This window comes from Eptatretus burgeri, chromosome 8 (assembly GCF_056783735.1).
Source record: "Eptatretus burgeri isolate ZD-2024b chromosome 8, Ebu_testis_v1, whole genome shotgun sequence".
Classification (NCBI taxonomy): domain Eukaryota; kingdom Metazoa; phylum Chordata; class Myxini; order Myxiniformes; family Myxinidae; genus Eptatretus; species Eptatretus burgeri.
The window spans coordinates 70,393,180-70,409,178 of NC_140968.1; the positions used below are offsets into that span (position 1 = coordinate 70,393,180).

General features: G+C 44.6%; 1 protein-coding gene across 2 annotated transcripts in view; it reads right to left on the reverse strand.

The window, feature by feature from the left end:
- Window positions 1-8,860, reverse strand: part of LOC147021997 (uncharacterized) — a 34,208-nt gene extending 25,348 nt beyond the window's left edge. Inside the window, exons 1-2 of one of the 2 annotated variants that reach the window (XM_085892511.1) lie at window positions 8,810-8,860; window positions 1,246-1,448 (exon numbers count right to left, since the gene is read on the reverse strand). In XM_085892511.1, the coding sequence (XP_085748637.1) occupies window positions 1,246-1,293 (48 nt within the window). In that variant the 5' untranslated portion in view covers window positions 1,294-1,448; window positions 8,810-8,860. Of the gene's footprint in view, window positions 1-1,245; window positions 1,449-2,078; window positions 2,230-8,809 lie in introns of those variants that run through there. The other variant, XM_085892510.1, reaches the window with a different exon arrangement.
- Between the last annotated feature and the right edge of the window lie 7,139 nt (window positions 8,861-15,999).

Sequence of the window (15,999 nt, forward strand, 5' to 3'; positions counted from 1 at the left end):
GAAAAGAAAACGACGATTCGAAAACCAATATTTAAATTTTGGTGGCAATTTTGACATTGGTACAATAAACTTCAACCTTTCAGCTTTCTATCCAACTATATATGTATCTTTTAAAATAAATATATGTTATTACCATCCTCTTTGCAGATGAAAAGTTGTATATTTTTTTGGGACACCCTGTACATATATATATATATATATATATATATATATATATATATATATATATATATATATATATATATATATATATATATATATATATATATATATATATATATATATATATACACATATCTGTGAATAGCAACGTTTGGTGGGGTGTCACTCTCCCCACCTCCACCCCAATTCCCTCTTCTCATCTTCTCTGCCTCCCCTTCTGCCTCTCACCCGACGTCTGTCTGTCTGTCTGTCTCCACCCACTTTATTTACTCGTTAGCAAAGCAATATATATCGCAAATCAATTATATTACGTGCCAGCTACTACTTTTTTGAAGAGCCCAAATTATTACAACCCTCCCCTGGGGTTGGCCGGGGAAAGTTTTTGACCCAAATCTTTCATGACCATTTGGGCAGGAATTTGTTGAGAGCTCCGGTGATAACACACTTTTTCTTTGTGACAGACACCGTGGGATATTTAACACTGCCAACTAGTTCAACGCTCAGTTTAACATCCATCCGAAGAACGGCACCCTTCGTGATATCAACACCCTGCTAGCCTGGTGTTGGCTCAGTGGTTCGAGCAGCGGCTTGGGATCCAAAAGGTCCTGAGTTCAAGCCCCGTTGGGCCACTGAATTAATACACCAGGGGGGTTGACTCAGCCTGTCATCCTTCCGAGGTCGGCGAAATGAGTGCCAGTTCCAGTGTGTGGACTGGTAGAGGGGCACTGCATCAGCGACACAGTCGCGTTTCAAGAAATGATAGCTACCCCGGCAGGTAAGCTGCCATACGACCACCAACGCCCTGCTTATGAAGTACCGTACCAATTCCTTTGTTTATCGTTAACCCAGATTAATCAACTCAATGACAAGTTACCTATCCTCCATCAGCACCATATCCTGTCGGACTGTCACACAATAATTCCATCTGTGAATACATCTCTCATTTTCCTGCCGCGCTTTTTATAATCTTGATGTACATTCTGGTTAAAAACAACAGAAGAGAAACGGGAAGTTTAAAACAATAAAAAAATTCCGTGTACTGCATGTACAGGTAGGTAGGTGTACATGAAGCGGTGAACATACCTCATCGTCCACCGCAGATTTGCAGCAACAGCAGAACAATCCAGGCATGTCGAATCCTTTGTCGATTGAAACAGGACCCAAGTATTTCAGCGTACGTCTTGAGCAAACTTCAAACAGCAACACAGATATTCCTTAACGTGACGTCAGGATTTGTGTGCACAGATATGAGTGCAAAGTACACGTGGCTGCTTTAGATTCACCATCTGTAATATATGCATGTACCATGGTACTACATGATAATAATAATATCCATCACATGCCACATCATGTGAGAATCCCGTGACTCTTACATCACATAGGGATGGGATGTGGCCATGTTCTGTGCACCACTCCTTACACTTGTGGATTTCAAAGAGAGGAACGGCTCCACGACTCCACCCATTGGAGGAAACCCAAAACCAAACGCACAAATGTGCTTATCTCAAAAGAACACGTCCTCATGTCAAAATGTTAGAAAAAGATTTGTCTGCAGGACAGCACTATTTGTAACAAGATTGTACAAATGCTTGGCCAATACATTTCCCCTTGTGGGAGCAGCATATCAAGATTGTTCCGCCCACAGCCTGCACCTTGGATTCCGACCAGAGAGAGAGAGAGAGAGAGAGAGAGAGAGAGAGAGAGAGAGAGAGAGAGAGAGAGAGAGAGAGAGAGAGAGAGAGAGAGAGAGAGAGAGAGAGAGAGAGAGAGAGAGAGAGAGAGAGAGAGAAAGGAGTGGGGGTGGGGTGGAGGTGGGATTGCTTCTTCTATCTTCAACAGCAAGTTTCAATTGGGGTCCCTGACACGGATCCTACTCCACCATTTGGGTCCATCGTATCCCCATTCTTTATCCACACCTTTCTCCTTCATGTCCGCTTCCACACAATCACTCCATCAATCGCCTCTTCGGTCTGCCCTGCCATCTCCTTCCAGGTGGTACAATTCTCATCATCCTTCTACACAGCTCAGAGGACTCCTGGAGGATGATACACACTGGAACAGCACATTGGAGGAGTCAGCTGCAACTCCATCACCATGGATGCTGCGAAACCTGTTTGCCATCATGTTGCAGATGTGTGCCATGTCAAATCCTAAACAACTATGGGACAACCACAAGGACAATCTGGCAGAGGACATTTTGCATCACGCACAAGTGCAAAATCCGAACCTGGAACTGGACTACAGTGATGTCATCTTCAATCAAGCTCTCATTATCATTGAAGACTAGATCAAAGGTTTGGATGGCCAGCTCAACTTTTGGTCTTCCTGACCCTCAACGACACAATGACAATGAACTCAACTGAAAACATAGGGGCAATATCCATGGGTGCTCACCTGGAAACGGTTGGATAAGATAATACACCTGAGCGGGTTTGACGGTCAGCTCGGATACAAAACTTGATGCAACCAAGTGTTCATCAACCTTAGTGACTACGGAAAGTGAAAACAGAATTCAAATTGAATTTAAAATAAACGCGTGAGGCCGCTCGAAGCAAAAATCTCCATATTCTAGGAATCATTCCCAACATCATTATACAATTTTCAAACCCGCGTTTATGGCCGTGGAATAAATACTCCAAGTGTGTGCATTTAATGGCTGTATCCACGACAGAGCCGGACCCCAACTAAAAAGGACCCTCAGACCACCGAGAAGCTCAATCACTCGCTGCCTGCACATCTGTGCGCCGTCACGTGACCAGCCAGCTCTCCGTCGGATGAAATGCTCTCTATAACAAAATCTTTAAACGTCTGTTTTTCACCGGAATTCTTTCAGATACTTGTAGAACACATCCCCAAACCATCGAAAATATAAACATTAATCTCGCAGACGCTACGAATAAGCAGTCCCTCAGGAGGACAGGTTACGAGGTGAAGCAGTTAACGGAAAGCATGTGGTGTCCCTCCCAGAGTGTTACGGTTATTTTCATTGAATACATTTTCCTCATGAAGTGCGTTTCTGAGCGGATTTGCACGAAAATTATCTTCATTAAATGTGTAGCTACACCAGAAGGTCCCAAAAGTGAAAACAGAAATAAACTACAACTTAAGACAGCCTCGTTATATGGCATGGAAACGGATGGAAGCCCATGGAAGCTACTCTTCGCTGTAATACATTCCACACAGACCGAGGATATAAACATTCAATTTTCACAAAACTTGATGCACCCGAGTGTTAATCAACCTTAGCGACGATGAAAAGTGAAAACAGAATTTAAATTGAACTTAAAATGATCGAGCGAAGCCGTGTTGAAGTCAGCGGACCTCGTGTTGCCCAATAAACAGGGCCAGACGACAGAGGTAACGAGAAAACTAGTTGGTGGAATTAAATCTTCTTAATAATCCCAATGAAACCCATTATGCGTTATAGCCGCCTGATGCTTCCTTATAGGCCATTCGACCAATCGGTCATTTTGCACTTGATGACCCTGTAACCCTGACCCCGAGGGGAAAATGTGAAAAATGGCTCAGACGATCTATAGAGAGCAACGAGTATTATCATCGTGTCAAGTTAGAACTCAATCGGCCGAGATGTCTCGGAGGAGATAGAAAAATAAATATTGTTGACAGATGGACGGACAGACACAGACAGACGACGGACTTGAGGACATCGAATGGTTTTATTAGGTCAGTGAGCTGACCTAATAACCAGGGAACAACAGGTAGGCATGTGTGTAAGAAATAAAATTCATTATATTCATGTTTTCTCAATTTCATTATCCTTTGTTTTTAATAGTATAGAATAAGGTGTTAATCTCCTTTTGCAGCCGTTTGATCTCCATAGTGATGTAGATGATATACAAGCGAGATAAAATGGTATCTTACCAAATCTTATGTGCTTTATGTCATCGAAATATATAAAATATATAAATACATGTAATATATAAATACATGTAATATATATATATATATATATATATATATATATATATATATATATATATATATATATATATATATATTGTTGTGGGCCGGGGGTCAGTGGCGAGAAGGACCACGAGGTGGGGAAAGCTACGTCGTCTCCACCAGACTCCCCAGAATTGTCGGCAGTCACTCCGGATAACTCCGTCAGGCGGCGGGTCGCTGAACCGACCATCAACGCCAATATCTCAACCGCGTAGCGTAGGGTCTTTTTGTCTCGAACCAATTTACCTAATTAACTACGTGATTTCGACTACCGGGGAACCATGCCTGCACGTCTTGCTCAAACCGGGTCACTCTACCAACTGCGGTAGAGTTCCAACTACCGACTACCAATTCCGGTTCGGGTGCAGTCGAACGGAACTGCCTAAGCCGTGCCGGCTCGAATGTACAGATTATTGGGTATAAAAAGGCGCCTAACTCAGATCCGAACCATGCTGGACCAATGCAAGAAAGGACGGAAACGAACTGGGAACATTTCTAATAATGGTAATTTATTTACAAATAAAAAAGACACAGGGCAAGACTTATCGCGGAATACAAGGCAGGCGAAATTTACAATGATCAAACACTGAAACAATTGTACTTAATGGACTGGCGGCACAACACAGACATGCACTCAGATGATAAGAAACCTAGATGTTTTATTGGACCCCCGCAGCCAGGGAGAGAGATGAGCTGGGGTCGCGGTTCGGCGGGGTACCTGCACGTTGGAGGAATGGGGTGCTCCGTGGTGCAGCACCTGTTAATGGTCATGCGGCTCGGTTCACGGCCACACGCGTCGTGGAGACAGTGTCTGCGAAGGAGCCCGGGTTGAGTAGAGTGGAGTCCGAGGCGGAGATCAGGGCCCAACGCTCTCCGCTCTCAGGGTTGCTTCACGAACTCCAAGCCTTTCACTGCGAGCACTGTACGAATCCCACGACCCTCTCACGGCAACGCTCCTCGCAACCCTCCGAACTCCAGCGCAACCCAACAACCAAGATGACGAACGACCCCAAGGAACTCTCCTCCACAGAACTCTTCTCCACCGAACTCCCAAAGAACTCCTCGCTGAGGACGGTGTCGGTAATTTTATGGACCTCCCTCGGCGGGGAGGGGCCTTGGTGAAGCCGACGTCACTGTCTGCCCCGATTGCACAGGGCTCCCATGGGTCCGCCCTTTCTGGGCAGAGGTTTCGGCCTTGCCGGGGAAAACCCCGCCCCCACTCCACGCGTGCCCATACTTATCAAAAAGAAGTTACAAAGTTTGTGGAAGCCGAGAAGGAACTGCCAGAGATTCTGCCTCGGACAGCGAGTCGCCGGTTAGGCGAGTGAAGCGCTTGTTCAGTGGTATTGTCGCTTTGATGTAAAAATTTAATAACCTACCTAAAAGGACATCGCAACGCCCACCTTTGATTCTCCCACTAGACAAAAGGAAGGGACCCGTCTCACATGTACTTAACGGAATAACTGATTCGTGGGACATCTGTATGTTCGAATGCATATGGTTTCCAGATCCGGAACAATAAATATATATATACATATACATATATATCCAACTTGAAAGAGGATCGTGTTGGTTATTACTCGTCTTGTTATCCTTTTTGCCATGCGCATGTTTGTTGTTATTTGTAATTTGATGTGTGCTGCTAATAAATGGTTTCAGACTCCGAAAGAGAAGAACTGAATTCTTCCACACATGGATGAGCCACAAAATATGGAACGAAGAAGAAAGTAAATACCTATGGATTCTTTTTTCATGCCATGAACAAATTTTTGGTACATCACAGGTGATAAAAGTTGTGGTCAAGATTTATCGAAATCCTATGTGTAGTTTCAGAGAATAAGTAAAAGTATTTATGACGGACGGACAACACGCCATTCCATAAGCTCTCCGGAACAATGTTCCAGGTGAGCTGATAATGCATACAGGAGAATGAGCCATGTCTGGTTCCAGACCAAAGAGAAGTCTTCAATAAGATTACACAAGCGGTTTTCAACGGGAGTGGTGGCACTTTCTTTCTGATATGTATTTGCTATTTTGCCCCCAAAATATGTATCTGCTTTCTCCTCAGAAACTAAACATGCAATTCTGATGAAACTAGACCACAAGCTTCAACACCCATGACATACCAAAGAATGTTCATGGCAATAAAATAATCGGGCCCTCAGGGGATCGAGGAAGGGGTGCCCCCCCCCACCAAATATGTATTGGCTTTCGTATCCGAAACCACACACACTTCTGATGAAACTTGACCACAACCTTTATCACCCATGATGTACCAAATTTTGTTCACAGCATTAAAAAAAAAAAAAATAAATCCATGGGCATTTAGTTTCTTCGCCATTATATATTTTGTCGGTTATCCATGCCTACCAGTGGTTCCCTGGTTATTTTATCCAGCTGCTATCAGGTGAGCAGCCAGGGTATTGCCCCTATGTTTATAATTTTTTTAAGTGGTGTAGGGGGGAGGGTCGCGACTACTCTAATGTCCTCGGGCTGTTAAACATAAATCCGGCTCTGCCCGCTCCTCTTTCCTGAAGCTTTGAGCCACTCAGATCTGGGTCTACCCATCTGAGTGAAGGAATACCAGGCCTCGATAATCTTACGGTTCACCCTTCAAGGATGGTGGGCTGATTCCATGAAAGTGTGTGTGTGTGTGTGTGTGTGTGTGTGTGTGTGTGTGTGTGTGTGTGTGTGTGTGTGTGTGTGTGTGTGTGTGTGTGTGTGTGTGTGTGTGTGTGTGTGTGTGTGTGTGTGTGTGTGTGTGTGTGTGGTTGAGTCTTGTTGCCTCACAGCACGTTGGTATTCAGTTAGCCATGTGGTTAAGTGTTTACATGTTTGGCCAACATACCTTGCTTCACAGTCTTTGCCTGGTATGGTATAGATGACATTCTTTCTGTAAATTTGTTCAGGTGGTAATTAGGTTTTGACAGCTGTCCTCAAAAGGATGCTTGTGGTTTGTGGGTAATGTTGTTAATTGAACTTGGATGTAGTATGCGTCTTATGATTTCAGAAACATGGTGCATATATGGAAGTGCCACTGGTGTATTGGTGTGGCTGGACTGTTTCCCCCGCCACGTCCGACCTCACGCTCAAGGCGACTCAGGCCCACGCCGCATCCACCCTCACAGTGAACCCGTACCCAACCATATCTACCCTCACAGCAAACCAGACCCCAGCCATGTCCGTCCTCACACTCGAGGCGAAGCAGACCCCAGCCATGTCCACCCTCACGCTTGAGGCAAATCAGGTCCCCACCACTTCCACCATCGTGCTAGAGGTGAACCAGGTCCCCGCTATGTCCGCCCTCACATCAGAGGCGAACCAGGTCCCCGCCACGTCTGTCCTCGATGAACCATAAAGCAGATTCAGATAAAAATAAAGCAAAACTTCGTTTTAAATCTAATCCAGTTATTCTTCCACCATTTAACTCCAATCAATGGAGTTTAGAGGATACAAGTGAAATCCCATACTATTCAGGATTCATTTGGAACATTTTGAACATGAATCGGAATACAAACCTCCCGTTTAAGAGTACTTTGTATCTGAATTCGGTCCGATCAAACATGCACAGAGAGGCGTGCGATAACTTTTTTACTCGACCTGCCTGGCAGTCAAATAAAATTGAAAACCATTCCAAACAGGAAACACTATTTTTTAAGGACTTTGTAAAGGACACATACAATAGGTACAAATAACTAATGTGGTATGTTAGATAGGGTGGTGTAATAGACATGGGGAAAATGGCAGTAAAACCCAGAATTTATTGATACTAGTGCGTGCCCATAGGTGCGTGGCCGTACATGCAAACCAAAAAAAAACAAAAAACTTTCAAACCGCGTGCCAGAAACAACAACCACACAGGTCGTTCCTTCGTTCTCACATGCCCGTATGTGCGTGCCTGTACGTGCAAAAAACAAAAAAAAAATATAATTTAAAACCGCTTGCCAGAAAGAACCACACAGGCCGTTCCTTCGCTCTCGCATGCCCGTACGTGCGTGGCCGTACGTGCGTGACTGTACGTGCGTGCCTGTACATACAAAAAAAAATACAACTTTCAAACCGCGTGCCAGAAACAACCACACAGGCCGCTCCTTCGCTCTCGCGTGCCCGTACATGCGTGGCCGTACGTGCAGAAAAAAAAACTTTCAAACAACCACACAGGCCGTTCCTTCGCTCTCGTAAATGACGACTGGATTGGGGCATTGTGTTTATCTATAAATGCGCATAAGAAATCGAGAAATTATTAGAATACAGTAAGTCATCACGATCCAGAAGTAGTGCGTGCCCGTACGGAATGTTCACATCATTTCACAGGGGCGGATCTAGGTCTCAGGCAAGGGGGGGGGGGTTGACATTTTTGGCTTTGAGGCAAGGTGGGTGGGTGGCAATATACCCATGCGAGCACCAACAGTGCGAATCCCATACGAGTGGGTGGGGGATTGAAGAGGGAGGAAGGTGGGGGGGGTTTGAGGGAGGTAAGGGTTGAGGGAGGGAGGGATGGTTAATGGATGGAGGGGTTGAGTGAGAGGTACTCAACAGCTGAAGGGGGGGGGGTTGCAACCCCCCCCAACCCCCTCTCTAGATCCGCCACTGTTCCACGAATTATCGCTTTCATTGAAGTAACAACTGCTGTGATACGTACACACACAGAGTTAATTAAAATCCAAATTAAAATCAAGTTTACCTCCCTGTCTTTGCTAGCCATGACATTCGCTGCCATTGACCATTGCCACTCCTACGCCACGGTGAGGCGACAGGGTAGGATTTGTAGGAGACCTGAAAATACAGTGTCATTAGGTATTCGATGTTCGAATTGTTTTAGTTTGAAAATAGTTTAAAAAAAGTTTGCAAAGCATACCACCAAATTGAGATGTATTTCGTTGGCAAGCATGTTGAGTAGAGCTGAATTCCTTAACACTTCCAAAGGCCACACCGTTTTGACACGTGGAAACGAAAAAAAGTTGTCGAGAAACAGCGGTCACACACACACACACACACACACACACACACACACACACACACACACACACACACACACACACACACACACACACACACACACACACACACACACACACACACAGCTAGAATTATATATAGATGCCTTTTACAATCTTTATTTTATTTAAATTGAAGTACATACACACTGTGCAGGGTAACATGTTCTATTAACTCTCTAATTTGTGCAATTTATACTCCAGTGGGGTCCATCCTCCACTGATGGGTCTGACAACAACCATGCTGTTTCTGGTGAAATCTTTTTGCTGAACATCATACAGAAAACTTCCAGGGAAATTACAGAAATCTGACAAAAGGGGAGACCATTACTGGCATCCTTGTGGCAGACACGTCCATCTGCCACTTCGCCAAATGCAGATAACAGTAATGATTGTGTAATTGATGCTTTCAAGTTGCTCAAAAATGCAGGAGCTTGAGGGGGGCTTCAACCTTGCCCCCACATCCAGGCTCTGCACCTGAACCACTATGGAGGCACCCCCAGACCCTCAGCCTTATAGGGAGTTACCTCTTCCAAACCAAATTACCCCCATTCCAAATATTAACAAGAATCCTACAGCCTGATGTTTCATCAATGCGTGTGCACTGTGAAGTCCCTCGGAGCTTCGACGTTCTGTAACAGAGTATAGTAGTACACCAGCATCACAACATTGAAAAAAATAAAATAAAACACCGATTATAGTGACGTCAGAATTTAAAATTTGTTTAATCCTAACCTGTTATTCTTCCACCATGTAACGACGATCACTTAGGGTTTATACGAGACAAATAGAATGCCATACTATTTAGGATTCATTTAGAACATTTGTGAAAACAAAGTATATTTCTATTTTTACTCTACACGAGGCAATGCATTGGCCAGTTATAAAATACTAGCAGAGTACCCGTTCCCGGGAAATATCGTTCCAAGCATGTAACGTGTTCTTCCGACACATAACTTTATTTGGGCAGTGTATAGGCAAAAAACCCCGAAAAAACAACTCTGTATTGGCAAAAAATAAAATAAAAAACCCAAAAACCTGCGTTACGTGCATGAAGCAAAAACATACCGACCGTTTATCATTAAAAACACCTCACTGCACTGGAAAACGTAGGGACAGGAATCTGTTATGTTCTTGCGTATGGCAGCTTGACTGCCGGGTAGCTATCATTTCTTGGAAACGCGGCTATGCCGCTGATGATGCGCCCCTCTACCAGTCCACTAGTACTCATTTTGCTGATCTCGGAAGGACTACAGGCTGAGTCAACCCCACCTGGTGTTAATTCAGCAGCCAAGGGGGCTCAAACTCAGGACCCTAGGGTCATAAGCCAGCCGCCCCAGCCGCTAAGCCAACACCAGGCTGGACAGGAATACCGTACCGTAAATGGAGACTTGTAATACCCTAGGGCCCCACCTGGAGGTGGCGCTACATGACACATTTACAGAGAGAATTTTCATCCCTCACCCCTCAACCCCTCACCTCCACAAGACCACTGGCAAAGATAAAAACACCCCTATACATTAATTGGGGTCATACTGATCACCTTTAACAAGTCTGGATGTAAATGGCCAAGAACTGTTGGAGTAGCATAACAAACAAATCCACAAACAGTGGTCTGTGAATTATAGTCAGGATTGCATTAATAATAACAAGAAAAAGAGCCATCAGAGATTGTAGACCTTCGTCAGGACTTGTTTTGTGTGGTGTTTGTTTGCTGGTGTGTTATGTAATTAAGAGACATAACAAGAACTGCCACTTTATAACTGCTGGCAGTAATGACCGGGTACCAAGACGTCCCGCTTTGATGCAACCCCCGCTTTGCATTTTGCAATAATTATTGCAAAATGCAAAGCAATTTATTGTATTGATTTATATAATAAATTATAATTTATTGATGCAATTTTGACATCATAACAAAGGTACCCATGCCATTAATAAAAAAATCACACATTCCCCACGAGTACTTGCAATGTGCTAAGTTTCAATTTTTTCCTTGGTGCAGTTGCAGATGGAGGTCCAAAGTTTTTCCAACATGGCTGCCACACCACGTGACCAACGACGTCACAATTATCAATAAAACTCTGCATGAGTCGTTGTTCCTATGGTGAAAATTTCATCTAAATCCGATCAGTGGTTGCGGAGAAAAAAAAAAAACACTAAAGGTCTTTGAGGATAAACAAACAGACAAACAAACAAGACGACGTCATGCAGAGCACAAAACTTGCAAAATCCATAAAACAAATTTGACCTCAAAATAATTGGTGGTTCAATTCAATGACCAAATATGCAAATTCTCTTCAAATTTCAAGTGAATCGGATGAAAATTGACAATTTTAAAAATTCGGCCCATGTGGTCCTCAAATATAATTGGTGGTTGAATTCAGTGACCTGACATGAAAATCCTCTTCAAATTTCAAGTGGAGAGGATGAAAATTGACAATTTTTAAAATTCGGCCTACGTGGTCCTCAAATATAATTGGTGGTTGAATTCAGTGACCTGACATGAAAATCCTCTTCAAATTTCAAGTGGAGAGGATGAAAATTGACAATTTTTAAAATTCGGCCCATGTGGTCCTCAAATATAATTGGTGGTTGAATTCAGAGACCTGCTATGAAAATCCTCTTCAAATTTCAAGTGAATCGGATGAAAATTGACAATTAAAAAAATTCGGCCTACGTGGTCCTCAAATATAAATGGTGGTTGAATTCAGTGACCTGATATGAAAATCCTCTTCAAATTTCAAGTGAATGGGATGAAAATTGACAATTTTAAAAATTCGGCCTACGTGATGCTCAAATATAATTGGTGGTTGAATTCAGTGACCTGATATGAAAATTCACTTCAAATTTCAAGTGAATCGGAAGGAAATTGAGGATTTTAGAAACACCACCTTAGTCGTTGACCTTTTGGTCCATGTTACTCTCAAAAACAATTGGCTGGTTGAATTCAGTGACCTAAACTATAAATCCTCTTCAAATTTGAAGTCAATCGGATGTGAAAATTGAGGATTTTAGAAATCTCACTTAAGTTGTTGAACTTTGGCCTTTGTTGGCCTTTTGGCCTCAAAAACAATGTGCTTCTTCCTTAAGACAAACTCGACCATGTGGTGAAGTTTCGTGAAGATCGGTTTAAAATTGTGACCTGTAGGCGACAGACAGACAGATGGACAGAATACCAAAATCGACTCACCAATAACAAACAAACGGACCCTCACCCTAACCCTCTTCCTCAGACGAGAGTAACAATATGACAAGTCTGAAGATGACGATGGTTCACGAGCGGTATTTGACGATGTAGATTGTTTCAGAAGTTAAGGATGAGACAATGTGATAATGTTTGACCAAGTTATTAAAATGATCAACATGATGTGGTACGAGTGGCAGGTTATTAGCTTCAAAATGTTGAAAACCCGGTTTTGTTCAACAACTTTAAAAATTTGACCTTTACATAACCTTTTAAGGTCACAAAACAATGTTGTGGACATTAAAATAAGGAAACAGGATACGTGCAATTGCGTATTGGAGTTAGTTCATCGAAGAAGGTCGAAAACCCGGTTCGATTCCCACAACTTTGAAAATTTTGCCTTTGTGACCTTTAAAGGTCAAAGGTCAGGGATTATGACCTTTAGTGCAAAACTTCCTCTGGAACATTCCAGGAACAATATAACGTCATATAGGCCATATGGCATTTCGCACTCATAGGATTATCCATACTTTGATGAAATCAGCGTAAAAAACAAACTTGAAGGGGGCGCCACGGGCAAGGTGTTCGGGATAGAGAAAAATGGTTTCAAGAATTAAGGTGGGGAATGACCTCAAGATTATGCATAAAAAATATTGTCATCCAAGCAGCTCTCAAAGTTTGGGCGGTCGTATGATTTTTATGTCAAAATTCGAAATTTTCTAGGTTCGTGACCTTGACCTTGGGACGAAAATGAAAAATCGAGCTCAGTGGGGCTATGCAGGTGCCATTGGGCTAGACAAATACCAAAACCACTGCCAGATTCGACAAACCTCTCGGAGAAGATGGATTTTTTATGTCAAAATCGCAATTTTCTAAGTTCGTGACCTTGTGACCTTGACCTTGGGACAAAAATGAAAAAAAAATCGAGCTCCGTGGGGCTATGCAGGTGCCATTTGGCAAGCCAAATACTGAAACCCCTGCCAGATTCGACAAACCCCCTCAGAGAAGATGCAAATTGCAATTGGCTACCCTCTAAAAACACAATTCGCAATTTTCGAAGTTCGTGACCTTGTGGCCTTGACCTTGGGACGAAAATGAAAAATCGAGCTCAGTGGGGCTATGCAGGTGCCATTGGGCTAACCAAATACCGAAACCCCTGCCAGATTCGATAAACCCCTCGGAGAAGAATTTTTTATGTCAAAATTCGCAATTTTCTAAGTTCGTGACCTTATGACCTTGACCTTGGGATGAAAATGAAAAAAAAAAATCGAGCTCCGTGGGGCTATGCAGGTGCCATTGGGCTAACCAAATGCCGAAACCCCTGTCAGATTCGACAAACCCCCTCGGAGAAGATGCAAATTGAAATCGGCTACCCCCTAAAAACACGTTTTTTGGGCGTGGCTCCGCCCATAATGGGCGCACCACGCTCATTTTCAGGAAAACACAACTAGATCATGATATAAACCTCCCACCAAAATTTTGTCAGGATCGGATCAAAACCCACGGAGCTATGCTCGGGACAGACAGACAGACAGACAGACAGACAGAGAGACAGACAGACAGACACACACAACAATAACGAATATAGTGGTCACTTATTTTTTCGTGAAAATATTTTTTCGTGAACCAATACCATTCCTTTCGCGCCATCAGGCACATAGGGCTGCCGAGGCAGTTTCATTGGCAAGGAGTGCATTCCTGGACAGGTCGCCATGACGATGCAGGTGACCCTGAATCACCGAATGGTTATTTCCCCAGTCAGCTGATTGGTACTCATTTCGCCGACCTCAGAAGGATGACAGGCTGAGTCAACCCCACCAGGTGTTAATTCAACAGGAAAAAAGACAGGGGGCTTGAACTCAAGACCCAAGGATCTTAATAATCTATATATTAACACTGAAGGACCAATTTTGTGCTCCCCCTAGCGGTCGCGTCACGTTTTTCTCCGTACTGTGACCTGGACTGAAAGAAACTTCATACCTGTAAGAGTGCATCGCACATCGTGGCAATAGTCAACTTTCAACTCTGAAGCAGAATAAACACTTTTCGTTGAGACGGGGGCGAGGAGTGAAGAGATGGGAGTGAGGAGTGAAGAGATGGGGGCGAGGAGTGAAGAGTTGGGGGCGAGGAGTGAAGAGGCGGGGGCGAGGGGTGAAGAGACGGGGCGAGGGGTGAAGAGACGGGGCGGGGGGTGAAGAGACGGGGGCGGGGGTGAAGAGACGGGGCGGGGGGTGAAGAGACGGGGCGGGGGTGAAGAGACGGGGCGGGGGGTGAAGAGACGGGGCGGGGGTGAAGAGACGGGGCGGGGGTGAAGAGACGGGGCGGGGGTGAAGAGACGGGGGCGGGGGTGAAGAGACGGGGCGGGGGTGAAGAGACGGGGCGGGGGTGAAGAGACGGGGCGGGGGTGAAGAGACGGGGGCGGGGGTGAAGAGACGGGGCGGGGGTGAAGAGACGGGGCGGGGGTGAAGAGACGGGGCGGGGAGTGAAGAGACGGGGCGGTGAGTGAAGAGACGGGGCGGTGAGTGAAGAGACGGGGGCGGGGGTGAAGAGACGGGGCGAGGAGTGAAGAGGCGTTGCAGGGAGTGAAGAGACGAGGGTGGGTGATGAAGATACGGGGCGGGGAGTGAAGAGGCGGGGCGGGGGATGAAGGGACGGGGCGGGGAGTGAAGAGGCGGGGGAAAGGTCAGCAAATTGAAAGCGGGAGACAGGGGGGGAAATGGGGCGGAGGATGAGTGGGCGGGGGCTGGGGTGAATTCGGCGGGGTTGAGTGAGGGGTGACAGGGGGGCGGGGGCCCGGGGGCAAGCGGGGCGGGGAATCGAGACGGGGGCGGGGGTGAAGAGGCGGGGCGGGGCAATTACATTTTTGGGCGGGGGTAAGCAAATTGAAGGCGGGGGGGGGTAGAATGGGGCAGGGGCAGGGGATGAGTAGGCGGGGGCAAGCACGCCCTGTCCAGTCCATGTCCCTCGAGTAGAGGTGACTGGTGAGGGTGGTTGGATGAACGGAATCCGTCTGTGACGGGGTTTCTGCTGGTATCTTAATAATAGCCATCTCCCTCACCGTTCAACCAACACCTGTCCTTACCGCATCAATACAAGGAGATAGTTGTCCGGAAATTCTCCAAAACGAACGACCTGATATGAATTAATGAATGAACTCGTTGATTGAATTTTATTATTATGAATGGGATTGCTCCGCCAATTGGACAGACAGCGCCACGTTCATTGGTTCGATTTACGGAGCTTGTTCTTAATGCCGTCATGAATATTTTATTTAAATGTTTTATCTGACACCTTTTATTTTTTTGTGAATATAATTATTTTATTCGAATGAATGTTTATTTCATTCACGATCTTTTTGGGCGGTGTATAACAAACGGTTTTTATAATATCGGCGTACAAGGGTCTTTTTCCATGCTTTTTGTAATCATTTATACCTGTCGCGTCATGTTACAAATGGGAATTTTAAAAACTCTTTCGAGCATATTAAATTCGATGAGGTATATCGAAGATAAGTATGCACAGTGATAAATTAAGTTCAACTCAACTCGGGCACGATGAGTCGAATGGATTTTTTTTTTTTTTTGCGTCTATTCTGGGTTTTTTGTTTATTATATTTATTTTTGTCCATATTGGGTTTTTTTCTCTGGTATAATATCTTCATTTTGTATTTTATCGCATACTTTGGTTTATTCT